The 13,995-nt window shown below is 47.3% G+C and overlaps 1 protein-coding gene across 1 annotated transcript; it reads left to right on the top strand.

The window, feature by feature from the left end:
- The first annotated feature begins 906 nt into the window (after positions 1 to 906).
- Positions 907 to 5,563, top strand: LOC311236921 (actin, cytoplasmic 1-like). Its single transcript, XM_084324717.1, has 6 exons — positions 907 to 948; positions 2,266 to 2,395; positions 2,668 to 2,907; positions 4,069 to 4,507; positions 4,622 to 4,803; positions 4,971 to 5,563. Exons 2-6 carry the CDS (start codon positions 2,273 to 2,275, stop codon positions 5,112 to 5,114), a joined length of 1,128 nt encoding a protein of 375 aa, XP_084180843.1. The 5' UTR covers positions 907 to 948; positions 2,266 to 2,272; the 3' UTR covers positions 5,115 to 5,563.
- Positions 5,564 to 13,995: the final 8,432 nt, after the last annotated feature.

Raw genomic sequence — 13,995 nt, forward strand, 5'->3', positions numbered from 1 at the left:
TGATGGTGTTGGAGGTCTGACCCCCCCACCCTGACCGCCTGGGGCCTCTCACTCAGAAAGTCCAGTATTCAGGCGCTCAGAGTGGAGCTCAGACCCAGCTCAATCAGCTTGTCCACCAGTCTGGTGGGGACTATGGTGTTGAACGCTGAGCTGTAGTTAGTCAATGAACAACAGTCTCACATAGCCCCCCTTCTGGCGGTCTAGGTGAGAGAGGGTGCTGTGCAGTACTTGGGAGACCGCATCATCAGTGGACCTGTTTGGCCTGTATGCAAATTGCATAGGGTCCATATGACTGGGGAGGGAGGCACAACTGTGATCTGGTGTTTTTTAGGCACGACTGGAATGAAACCAAGTGTGAGGGACCAAACAGCTTAGACATGAGGAGTCGTAGGTAGAGTGCTCAAAAGGAGGTTACTTTTTCCCAAAAATATAAATACAGGGAATAAAAAAACACAAAAAAGTGCAACAATAACAAATAACCATTACCAAACTATAAAAAGCTGTTATTGGGCCCAGCAGAATTCAGGTCAACATGAATTAAAAATACCTAACACAAATATCAATTGAACCAAACAAAAAACTGACCTACAGACTGAGACAAGAGGGAGGTATTTATACTGGTTGACCAAACCAATACAGACACATGGGGAAAGACATATCATCAATAATAAATTACATTAACCTTAATCATCTATCATTTATAATTAACAGCTAGTTTGAAGAATACTATGTATTTATGTAGGGTTACAATAAGTGAGTCAAGCTAAAACATACACAAATCATAGTAGAACATCATTGTCTAATTAACCCCCCCCCCCCTCTTCTTAGGGAGTTGGTATCTCCCGGCAAGCCTCTCCTGGTATTTAAATCCAGCCTCTTCCAATTACTTGTCCTTTGTGAGTTGCCACCAGGAAGAGCAGAGCACCGCCCGGAACACCAAACAAACATGTAAGACAAAGAAACAATATACAGTATATGAAACAATAATAATGTGTGGTGGTGTCATTATTTGATTTGTGTATGGGTATTATGGATGTTAACAATGCATAAGGACTAAATGAAAAGAAAGGGAGTGTAGTGAGGGAGTGTAGTGGTTACCGACATTAGTGCTGATGTGCGGCAAAGTGTGTGGCCGTCACACCAAGCATACGCTCACACAAGGACCAATCAGCATGGGTATGGGCAGGTTAATTTTCCATTGATGGGGATTTGATTGGCTGTTTTTAAATTAAGTGCGGTGGCAGAATTAATAAGTTAATGTTAATTAAAATGGTTGAACCTGCAAGATTTGTACTTTGTGGTCTGCATTTTAAATGTAAGGAGTAAAAAGTGTGTTTTTTTTCTCTGAAATGTAATTGAGTAAAAGTACAAATATACAAACCTAATAATACTTGAGTAAAGTACAAATCCCCCAACAGTATTGTAACGAAGTACAATTACTCAAGTACTTTACACCCCTGCATACCAGACATGCCCAGGTCTAGATCAGCACTTCTCCTCCGAGACACGTCATGCCCTAGCTGGTCTGATGGTGCCACATACTGTACAAGACAAGCAATAGCATGTGCAGTAGATGAATAAGATCCTATAGAGGGTGTGGCTATTAATGCATCAAATGGCATCATCACGATCAACCAAATGAGCCACATAGGACTCTGTAACGGCTGCAATATAATCTTACTAATTTAACCTTTATTTAACCAGGCGATTCCCATTGAGATTACAAGATCTCCATTTTGAGCTAGCCATGGCTAGGATAGCAGCAATACAGTGTTGCAAACAACATAAAAGCAAACATTAAAAACATATAGGAAATTATTAGGGATGTCCGATATTATATTATCGGCATTAAAATGTGATATCGGAAAATATCTATCTGTTCAATTTTTTTTACATTTCTATAGAAATGATGTCCGATATTATCGGCCTACCGATATTATCGGCCGATATCGGCATTAAAATGTATCTGTTGATATCGGTATCGGAAATTAAGAGTTGGACAATATCGGTATCGGTAAAAAAGCCAATATCGAGCATCCCTAGAAATTATGTAGTAACGACTCACAAAATCATACGCCCAAAAAGACAGACAAGGGGAAATGGAATCTGGCTATTGGCTAAAGGAAGCAAATTGCGTGAACTGCAGTTGTCGGCAACAGGAAGTGAGAACTTGCTGCGTCATAGGGGCGCTGTTCGGATGTGGATTTGACTCTTCACGCCACATAGAAGTAGCCTTTGACTAAACGGTTGTCTTACTTTTTACAGCTCAGCCATGGAAGACGAAATCGCTGGACTGGTTGTTGACAACGGATCCGGTATGTGCAAAGCCGGATTCGCCGGAGACGACGCGCCTCGTGCTGTCTTCCCCTCCATTGTCGGCCGCCCCAGACATCAGGTGAGAAAACACTGGCCGTTACCGATGTTAGCTTAAAGAAAAGGTTGTATTGGCACTAGCTACATTTTAAAATCGTGGTATTATGCTAATTCTCACATTACTCGACATAATGCTTTCCACCACTGTCGAGCTAATTGTTATTTGGGACATAATGACATACAGTACTGGATTTCACTTTTCAGTGACTTTAAATTATCGCTAATCTTGGCTCAATGGTGGTATATGGCTATATAAACATAAAATCTAACCATATCACTCTTTTCTTTGCCCAGGGAGTGATGGTCGGTATGGGTCAGAAGGACAGCTATGTCGGTGACGAGGCCCAGAGCAAGAGGGGTATCCTCACCCTCAAGTACCCCATTGAGCATGGTATTGTCACCAACTGGGACGACATGGAGAAGATCTGGCATCACACCTTCTACAACGAGCTGAGAGTCGCCCCCGAGGAGCATCCCGTCCTGCTCACAGAGGCCCCCCTTAACCCCAAAGCCAACAGGGAGAAGATGACCCAGGTATAAACCGGCCAACACGCATGTTCATTATGGCTGACGTTTAAAGTTTCGTATTCATTTTTATTGTCATACTATCTTTTGTTAGATGTTATTTCAGAACTATAGGCCATTTCCTTCTTGGTTTTCCTCTTCCTCCTATTCTTACTTCTCGGCCCTCTTCTCCAGGAGCCCCTCCTATAAGATGATCTATCAGTCTTTCTCTGGAAACTACAGGTCTTCTATTGACTGTGTGCTGCTTTTCTCTGCACTTGTGGCCATAAAGAATGATGCTAGTTCAACCAGTAGACCAGCACCATAGTATGAGAGCTCATTAGCCCCTTTTGGTACTAGGGGTTTGAAATCTCGCTGTTGCTAATAAACATTTTAAATAATTTTAATAAACTTGTCAACTTCAGCTAAAAACAGCTTTCCTTCAAAATGGCTGCCTTCCTCCTTCTGCATTTGTTTTGCATTGCTTGGCACACCACACCACCCATGTCACAATGCAGAACGGCAGCCATTTTGAAAAGCAGTTTTAGCTGAAGTTGACTTATTAAAATTATTTAAAATGTTTATTAGCAAACCCTCGTGCAACGGAGTACCGTTGAAATGTCTCTGCAACACTTGTACGACAAGTTTTGTTGCCGCCCAGAGCGACAGACTTAATTGTGGGATTTTTCAATGATCTTAGAAGGGACTGTAGATTCACGAGAGCTTTAGCTTGTCCAACGATGTTGGCGGGACCTACAGTACCGAAAGGGGCTAGAGAGCTCATGTTACTTGAGAATCTTAACATGCGCAACTTATGTGTGAGGAATGTATTGCTGCACCTTTTCTCAAACTTAACATCCTAGGATGCATGCACACTACTGCATCGCTGCTGGCGGGACAAAACCTCATAACTCCAAAAACCCAACTTTTCAGCAGATGAAAAAAACGAACACAGATTTGAGGGTGAATAGAGTTAGGAGGTTTAGACAGATGATCGGTTTAATGCTTTCCCATTGTTTAAACTTTGTAAAACCCACACACATATGGAGGATGATCTACGGAGTTGATTTATATTAAAAAAAAATTAGGTTTTGTCCCGCCAGCAGCGGCATGTATTGAGTGCAGTGCCCACAGCTAAAGCCTTGCTTATTGCCACACCCAATATTCACTTTTCTCATGTCTTTCCAACAGATCATGTTCGAGACCTTCAACACCCCCGCCATGTATGTTGCCATCCAGGCCGTGCTCTCCCTGTACGCCTCCGGTCGTACCACCGGTATAGTCATGGACTCCGGCGATGGTGTGACCCACACAGTGCCCATCTATGAGGGTTATGCCCTGCCCCACGCCATCCTGCGTCTGGACTTGGCCGGCCGTGACCTCACAGACTACCTCATGAAGATCCTCACAGAGCGTGGCTACTCCTTCACCACGACAGCCGAGAGGGAAATCGTGCGTGACATCAAGGAGAAGCTGTGCTATGTCGCCCTGGACTTCGAGCAGGAGATGGGCACCGCTGCCTCCTCTTCCTCCCTGGAGAAGAGCTACGAGCTGCCCGACGGACAGGTCATCACCATCGGCAATGAGAGGTTCCGTTGCCCAGAGGCTATCTTCCAGCCTTCCTTCCTCGGTGAGTAGTCGGATCACTGCTTTCCCAAAAACGGCCCAGATGAGACCTCTTGCCTATAGTGCTAGCATCTGTTATTGCCACTTCACTGACGGCCGTTGTGCCTCTTCTCTCCAGGTATGGAGTCCTGCGGTATCCATGAGACCACCTACAACTGCATCATGAAGTGCGACGTTGACATCCGTAAGGACCTGTATGCCAACACTGTGATGTCTGGGGGTACCACCATGTACCCCGGCATTGCTGACAGGATGCAGAAGGAGATCACATCCCTGGCCCCCTCCACCATGAAGATCAAGGTGAGATGATTAGGCCAAATGCACTACTATAGCCTCGGATCATTCTGCTCAAGTAGGCAATTGTTTCATAGGATTTCCCTATGCTGTCTTGTTGGAAGACTAGTAGCACTGAGATGTACAAACTAGCTGGTACCCTCATCTAATGAATTCTCTCCTCTTCTCTACAGATCATTGCCCCACCAGAGCGTAAGTACTCTGTCTGGATCGGAGGCTCCATCCTGGCCTCCCTGTCCACCTTCCAGCAGATGTGGATCAGCAAGCAGGAGTATGATGAGTCTGGCCCCTCCATCGTCCACCGCAAATGTTTCTAAACAGACTGTTTCCCCCCCTTTTTCCCTCCCCGATCAAACGCCCAACAACAACTTCAGCTCTGCGCAAAACAACCACACACGCCACACATTCTCATACACACTCAGGCACAGAGCCTAGACGACCAACTCATTGGCATGGCTTCAGTTATTTTTGGCGCTTGACTCAGGATTTCAAAACTGGAACGGTGAAGGTGACGGTAATGTTTTTTTTTGGCTAAGTAAAAAACACCCAAAGGTTCTAGTCTCATCTGAGGACTTATGTCTGGGTTTTTTGTACTTTCAGCCTTAAAAATATGTTGGTCCTGTTAAATGTCTTTGTTTTTGTTATGCAAAACACAATAGTGACTCCTCCTTCCCTGTTGGTGGTTCCATCTGTGGGGTGAGGGGACAAGGGGTCTTGAGGTGATGGGGTGCCAGACCGGTGGGGCCAACCTGTACACTTGACTAAATAATCCCAATAAAGTGCACATGTGTTCCGACATGACTTGTTGACTTGTCTCCTTCATAATCTTAACATGGTGTTCTTCGTATTCATAGTAATAATTTAATGTACCTGAAAGATGGTAGCTGTTTTCAAATGTGAATCTAGCTTTATAAGTTAGATTTGGCTATGAGCAACACTGAGATGGTCTTTTCTCCGCCGATGACGTGTTAAGACGTCATTCTCCGCCATGCGTAATCTGCCAATGACGTCTTACAGCGTCTTTGAGATAAATATTTCATATTTTCGTCATGGTATTCACATTTCACCCACGGAGTCTTTGCTGGTGTTGTAGGACTCCGCTCAACTCTCCAACGCTTCAATATCGCCACCTGGTGGCCGATCGGCGAGTTGCCAAAACCGGAAGTGCTTAGTCCGTCCCCTATTCTGTCCGGCCACTCTCTATCGCTCGCGGGACTCTATCCAGACACCGTGCATATCGATCCGTTGCCATAACTCTATAAACAACATGATTGGATGTGTATTAGTATTATACAAACCGGAACTGGATCACCTAGATCAACATCCCATAATAGCGATCTTTTTGCTCCACGCTCATCACCCAACGGTAAGAGGAGACTGTGGTGAGTTTCAACGTTTTTCTTTACCATTTTCGATACAAACATACTACATAAATCATTTAACGACTGTCATTTAATTATAAACGACCCCCCCCCCCCTCCGTTCAACCGCAGATGATCAGTCAACACGTCTAGGACCGTGTACAGTGAACATTTTAATATAGCATGGATCTGTATCAAACTGCATTTGATAATCTAATATATGCATTTATGGCTATATCTCACGTTCTATGAAATACTGCAGAAAACGATAAACATATTTATACTCTAGACCGTATTATTGTGTGAATGAAAAAGTTAAACGTTCCTACATCCTGAACAATGGATAATTGATGTTGAATGGGCCATAGTAATGTCAATTTAGCAATACAATTTAAAAAGTTATAGCCCTACAAAGAAGGTGAACATCTCCATAGACAAATAGAGCTGGCAGAGAGGCTACAAGGATGGATATAAGCTCCGGCAAGAAATGGGTTAATAAAACGGTAATTCTTTTTTTACCATATTTTTTTTTCTTCAGGATGGTCTTAATTTTACACAAATTTCAATGCAGAAATGAGCTACCAGGGTAAAGGCCGCTGCAAACTTGTCCACTCCCAAGTCTTACTTGTACACCTGTTACAAAGTGGCTTCACTTGTAGCCCTGAATCATGAGTCCAACAGTCCAAGCATCCTGCAGAGAAGACACTTGACATCACTGACACCTCCAGGACCCTGCTCCGCAATCTCACCTGCTACTGGAATGTAATGTAGGGTCAAGTTTGAAAGTGAATGTTTCTTTAGGGCATGAAATCTCGAGGTCTGTCAATTGTGTCACATTTATCATTTATCCATGTATGTAAAAACAAACTCACTTTGACTTCCTGGCCAAATGCTATTGGTCAATTGTGTTGTGCAATCAACTCCTGTCCTGAGAGTCATCGGTAGAGTTTATGTAAAGACATGTTCTAATGTACATTGTGTTCGGACTTGATATCTAATGCAGCCCATTAAGAAGCATCAGAAGTGGATCATTGTGACTAAAATGGTCCTGCTTAGAACATGGCATTAAAACACTGCCAGGCAGTTTCTGATCTTCATTCAAACTTTATTTCAACTTAAATTTATTTAGGGCAAGCCCTCATTTTCAATGACGTCAAGCATACATACATACATAATAAATATGATGTATCCTATAGAGTGACTATATATATATATTAGGGTTGCTCGATATTGGCTTTTTTACCGATATACCGATATTGTCCAACTCTTAATTTCCGATACCGATATCAACCGATACCGATATATGCAGGGTTCCCCCCCCCAAAAAATGGAATAATTTCAGGTAATTAACATTACATATCTCTTGTTGTGGAATTAACACAACATTATGCATACTTTTGACAAATAAAATCAGAATTTGTTCTTACTTGCTTGCCTGGGTAAATAAAGGTTATAGAAATGTAAAGATTTTTTTTCTTTTTTTCTTTTTAACCGATACCGATATTTTCCGATATCACATTTTAATGCCGATATCGGCCGATAATATCGGACATCCCTAATATATGATATGATATACCCACAAACCATACTTGCTAGTTTTTATGTGCGATATACCCACAATTAAACAAAACCATACTTAGTAGTTTTAAGAGATATACCACAAACCATACTTGTTTTATGTGAGATATACCCAGAAACCATATACTAGTTTTATGTGAGATATACCCACAAACCATACTTACTTACTTGCCCCAGCTCTGGATGACCTGCATTGTCCCGGTGCCCAAGAAGGGACGACCCAGCACCCTCAACGACTACAGGCCAGTCGCTCTGATGTCTGATGGGTACTACGACTGTTGTTGTGAAGGGCCAGATTAAACCGAATATATATATTTATTTATATATATATATTTAATTGTATTTGTATATTCTCTAATATTCCCTGATATCCCTTGTATATTCCTTGTACAATATGCATTGAATATCCATTCTAGCCTACTGAACATCCCATAATAGTCTCCATTCTACTATTGGTCGAGACCTTGGTGCCAGGCTGCCATACCCCCTAGACCCAGTTCAAACGTACCGCTCAACATGTACGAACAAGTCCTAGTTCCGCGTAGGAATCTGGCTACCGCACCACTAATGGGACTATTTGTTCATAGTGCGTATATATACTGCGCTACTAAAGTAGGACTTCCTTTTCAGTCCAGTTTCTTACCCTCCAATAGAGTCACAGACGTAAAGCCTCCCCGCGACGCCACGTGTGGGAGTAAGGCCAAGTTCGCCTACCATCGGTATTGAGACATCGTGTATATTAATATTTTAATAGTCATATTTGGCACTATATCGTCGAGTTGGACGTAGTCTATTAAGCTAATAATAGTCTGTTAATATATAGTGCTTCGTGCGGTGAGAATACTACCGTAGTCAGCACCCCATCGTTTCGGGCAGAAAACTGGCTGCTTATCCAGGGTGGTTGACCCCACGTGAAGCTGCACCCGAGGAGCCCCAGAGCCGACGAGCGAGTGGACCTGTATACCGGATTATTCTACCGACGACAGCCCGCCTTCCCAGGCACGGATTATGCTTTGTATACGTTGATTATTCCATGGATAAAGACCCCCGACACTGCCGTGTGTTGGAAACCCCCCCCCTGGAGAGGACGCAAGGTGAGGAGACGCTCTGCAAGACGAGGTCGCTTCACGTCTCTCCTCCGTGGACCGGAGGACGCCGGCCCACAAAGAGTCCATCTGCTTTCATCTGTGGTCCAAGGATCGCCGGCGCATTGAACGGCACTACAGTGGGTTCACCTGGGATACCCTTGGCCGGATGAGGCAGCCGGATTCTACCCCCCCCCCCTTCCTACTCCTGTCGGCTTACAAGCGACCGGATTAACCCCCCCCTAGTGTATCCAGTATATAATCATTAAAGTATCATTGCTGTTATTCCTTAACTATTCCAGGTCGTATATGTACCACCTGCGCCTTCAGAGATTGGACATTCTCTATTGATATACCGACGAATACTCTTGCCATAAAAGTGCATACTAATTCCCATTCATAAATGTGATTGATTTGATTAAGTGCTTGCTCTACACACCATCGCTGTGTAGAAATAAAGACCTATTTCTAATTCGTACATTTGTGTTGGATCCGTTTCATCTACGTGACAGTGTTCATCATAATATATTTATGCCGAGTACTGGGTGGCCGAATATTAAGTACAAAGGTAGTGGTAGTAAGTATCATATCTAGTAATACAGTCAGGGAATTGTACCCCTCAGTTAAAATTGGTCCTTCGAGCCGGATGGTAATTAGTGTAATATTAATATAGTGTTATTAATATTGAAATGGCCTATGATGAACACTCCACGAAACGATCCTCCTAACCAACGCCCGCAGCGCGAACGACGGCTCCCTCAGTACTTAGAGGCTTACGCTGTCAGTCAACAACCTAGTCTTCTACTAACAGTAAACGCGGTAAAACTAGAAAGTAAAAGTATGTCTAACCCCAACGCCCAGACTACCCCGACCATAGAGGCCCCTACGGGTTCTAATGTAACTGACCAAGTTCACGGTGGGGACCAGTGGGAACCAGACATGACTTCACACCCCGCCAGTACTGAAGAAGTAGTCCCCGATGAGTCCCGGGAGGAATACAACGCTACCGAGAGAGAACTCGGCACGGAAGAAGACGGGGAGAGCACCGTGGAGATAGAGCTCCAAGGCTCCGCAAGGAGTACCCCGAGGGAAGGCTCCCCTATACAACCGCCTTCTCCCAGCGAGGCAGAGAAGACCCTACAGCAGGCCTTCCTCATCAGCCTGAACGCCGCTGCTGAACGCGACCGACTGCAGATCCAGCAGCGGAGCGAAGAAGAGCATATACGTCTAGAAATAAGACGCATTCAGAGGGAAGAGAATGTGGCCCGAGACCGAGCAGACAGCCAGCGAGCAGCTGCTGGTGCTCTACGGGACGCAGAGCGCGACAGACAGCAAGCGCAACTAATAGAACAGCTGATCAGACGGACAACACCCTCTCCCTCCGCCAGAGGCTCCAGGAACTCGTCTAGACACACCTCCAGGGCGGCATCCCCTAGCCGAGTAAACAACCCTGAACTTGACCAACAGACGAGGTCTATACCCCCCACAGACCACCTCCCCCCACCGGTCCAAGCGAGACCTAGCAACCGGGAAGGAGCAGCATATCCTGTGGAGAGGCTAAACCAGAGACTACAAGCACTGGATGACCTAACTGAAGACGAAGAGGAAGAGGAGGAGAACCACGCCCGACGACAGCACAGTACTCTACCGGACCAGGAGGTCCGGTACAGCCCAGGCTATACTCCCGCGGAGCTGCGCTACAGACCCCCGACTCTATACACGGGTGAGCACGACGCACGACCCGCACCGAGGAACAGCACCTGGACAAGCGGGCCATGGTACACTGCCGGTACCAGCCCATACCAAGGAGCGGGAGGAGACTCGCCTAGGAGGCCTCTCCCCCAACGCTCGCCGATGTATCCACAGTCAGCGTCATACATTGGCACGCCTATGGTACCCGACTTCACCCAAGAGAACCGGGCCCAGTATACAGAACTCCGCATGTGTCTGGAGACCATGTTGGTGGATGTATTGGATGAACGCCACAAATACGCCATCCTACTGAAGCACTTAAAGGTACCCCGCGCACATAATATAGCGCTCGCCTACGCGACTTCCACCACCCCATACACAGCAGCGCTGGTAGCATTGGACCAGAGGTATGGGCGCATATGGGATTACGTGATCCAGGAGATCCGACACATCGACCGCTTACCCCCAGCAATAGACAATCGAGCACTGGACGACCTGTCCATCAGAGTGCAGTCCCTGGTAGGGATGTTGGGAGCGCAAAGAGAGAAGGGGAGGCATGAACTTTACGCCAACTCAAATGTGGAAAGGATCTTGGAGAAGCTGCCGCCCGCTCGACAGGAGCGTTTTAGGCGGCAGAAAGACCACCGAGACCCGAATGGCCCCGAACCGAACCTCCTCGATCTAGCAGACTTCCTGGCGAGAGAAGTCAGCAGCCTACGGCTAGATACATTCGGACGGAGCACCCCTGGCTCCAGAGAAGGAACCAGACGACTAAATGATGGAAGAAGATCGGTGACTGTGATGCACCAATCGGAGTCAGTACCGAGCAGCAGGAGCCACAGTACCCCCTCCAGAACGGAGAAGTGGAAGATAGTGTGCCCCTACTGTGAGAAAGAACACTGGCTAGCGCAATGTGACTCCTTCCCCAAGCTGAACGCGGAGGAAGCAAGTCAATGGATAAAGTCCAACAAGCGCTGTTTTCGCTGTGCGCGCTCACACATGGCAGCCGAATGCCGCTTAAAGAAAAGGTGCACCAAGTGCGATGGAGCCCATCTGGACATACTTCACGACAGTAACAGACGGCGCCCTTCACCCGCACCATCCAGCAGCAAAGCGAGCGTCATGTACATCGATCCCGCCAGCAGCAGTGGAGCCCGAGTACTCCTAAAAGTAGTGCGTGTGACACTAAGCTACCAGAATAAAGTCCTGGACACTTACGCCGTCCTCGATGACGGGTCAGAGAAGACCCTGCTGCTCGCCTCCGCTGCGGCCCAGCTAGGGCTGCGGGGAAGCGAAACCCAAATGACAATTCGGACAATAAGACGAGATTTGAAGACGATAAAGGGCGAGAATGTCTCATTCTCTATCGCAGCAAGCGGCCAGCCTGAGCGACGGTACCAGATTACAGACGCTTTCACCAACCAAGAAATAGGACTGTCGCGGTACACATACCCCGTCGCCAAGCTGATGGAGAAATATGTACATCTGCGCAAGCTACCGATCCCGCTCATAGACAATGCTATGCCGACCCTGTTGATAGGCTCCGACCATGCAGACCTCATTGTCCCGATAGACCGGGTTCATACCGGACCCCGAGGCTGTCCTGCAGCAGTCGAGACCCGTTTGGGATGGACTCTCCAAGGCCCGCTCGCCAAATCTCTCAACCGAAGTACAGCCACTAGATGTCTCCACTCCCGAGTCACGGAGGGAGAAACCGCACTCCTGCAACACGTAGAGCGGCTATGGACCTTGGAACAAATGCCCTTTAAGAACGGAAAGAAAGACATTCGCTCTAAAGATGACATTTACGCCATTCACCTCCTCGAGACAGGGACCAAGAGAGTCCCGGTCAACGGCGTGTTGAGATACGCCACGCCACTCCTGCGGCGAGAAGGAATGCCTACTTTCCACGCCAAGACAGACGCCACAGAACGGTACCTGCTGAACACGGAGCGGCGCTTAGCCAAGAACCCCGCCCAAGAGAGTGTATACCGCGCTGAGATTGAGAAGCTCATCACAGCGGGACACGTCACAAAGATGGACATAAAAGAGGCTGACCAGACCACTGAATCGTGGTACGTGCCTCACCACAAGGTCCATCACAACGGTAAAGACCGCATAGTATTTAACTGCAGCTACCAGATCGGATCCCAAAATCTGAATAAAGAGTTACTGCCCGGTCCCACACTCGGCCCCTCCCTACTCGGCGTTCTACTCCGCTTCCGCCAGGAAAAGGTGGCCATCAGCGGGGACATTAAAGGAATGTTCCTGCAGGTGAGATTAGTAGAGGAGGACAAGCCCCTGTTACGGTTCCTATGGAGAGAGAAGCCAGGAGATGAGCACCCAGCCATCTACCAATGGGAAGTCCTCCCCTTCGGAACGACGTGCAGCCCCTGCTGTGCTACATTTGCACTACAGAAACATGTAGCAGAGGACCCAGCAGCGGACGAAGAGGTCCGACACAGCGTAAAGAACAGCTTCTACGTAGACAACTGTCTACAAAGCCTTTCAACCCAGGAAGAAGCCGAGGCTCTCCTGATTAAACTCTGCGCCTCATTGATCAAAGGCGGCTTTGATCTCAGGCAGTGGGCCAGCAGCGATCCGCAAGTACTGCGCAGCCTCTCCTCCGAGGACAAGGCAGCCAGCAGCAAGACCTGGATGGCTACAATCCCGGGAGAAGCCCAGGAGATGACCCTGGGATTTGTGTGGCGATTCAAAACAGATTCGCTTCACTACAGACACAAGCCCCTGACTACGGAGCAGGGAAGGCCGGCGGCGGCGCCGACCACCAGACGGAGTGTGTACACAACACTCGCCCGACAATATGACCCGCTAGGATGTATTCTACCGTACACCACCAGGGCAAAAATGATTGTACGAGCATTGTGGGACAAGGACCAGGGCTGGGACGACCCCATTCCCGCACACCTTGCATCCACCTGGAGAGAGTGGGAGATGGAGCTCCACTCACTCCCAGGCGTTAATATGCGCCGAAGCTACTTCCCACCCACGGTGAGGCCAGAGACATGTAAAATGGACTTACACGTCTTCAGTGACGCCTCAGAGGTCGCATACGGATCAGTAGCCTACTTGCGGGCCCAAGAAAAGGGGGGAGAGATCTACACAGCATTTGTCCTCGCCCGCTCGAGAATAGCCCCACGCAAGCAACAATCTATCCCACGTCTAGAGCTCTGCGCAGCCCTAGCCGGAGCGCACCTGGCCACGCTCATCCAACGTGAGCTCACCATACCGGTGTCTAGAACAATCCTGTGGTCAGATTCCACGACAGTACTCGCCTGGATCAAATCGGACTCATGCAAGTACAAAGTCTTCGTGGGAGTCAGAGTCACCGAGATTCAAGACTTAACCGAAGAGTTAACCGGAGAAACAGAGTGGCGCTACGTTGATACAAAACAGAACCCAGCTGACGTCATCACCCGGGGGATGCCCCTGGATGACCTCACCCGTCGCAATGTCTACAG

This window comes from Notolepis coatsorum (genome assembly GCF_963971535.1).
Source record: "Notolepis coatsorum genome assembly, chromosome: 11".
Lineage (NCBI taxonomy): Eukaryota > Metazoa > Chordata > Actinopteri > Aulopiformes > Paralepididae > Notolepis > Notolepis coatsorum.

Coding starts and splice junctions, on each gene's coding strand:
- LOC311236921 (XM_084324717.1), top strand. CDS start 2,273: ATGGAAGACGAAATCGCTGGACTGGTTGTTGACAACGGATCCGGTATG. Junction 2,396..2,667: donor TCGGCCGCCCCAGACATCAG/GTGAGAAAACAC, acceptor TTCTTTGCCCAG/GGAGTGATGGTCGGTATGGG. Junction 4,508..4,621: donor CTTCCAGCCTTCCTTCCTCG/GTGAGTAGTCGG, acceptor TCTTCTCTCCAG/GTATGGAGTCCTGCGGTATC.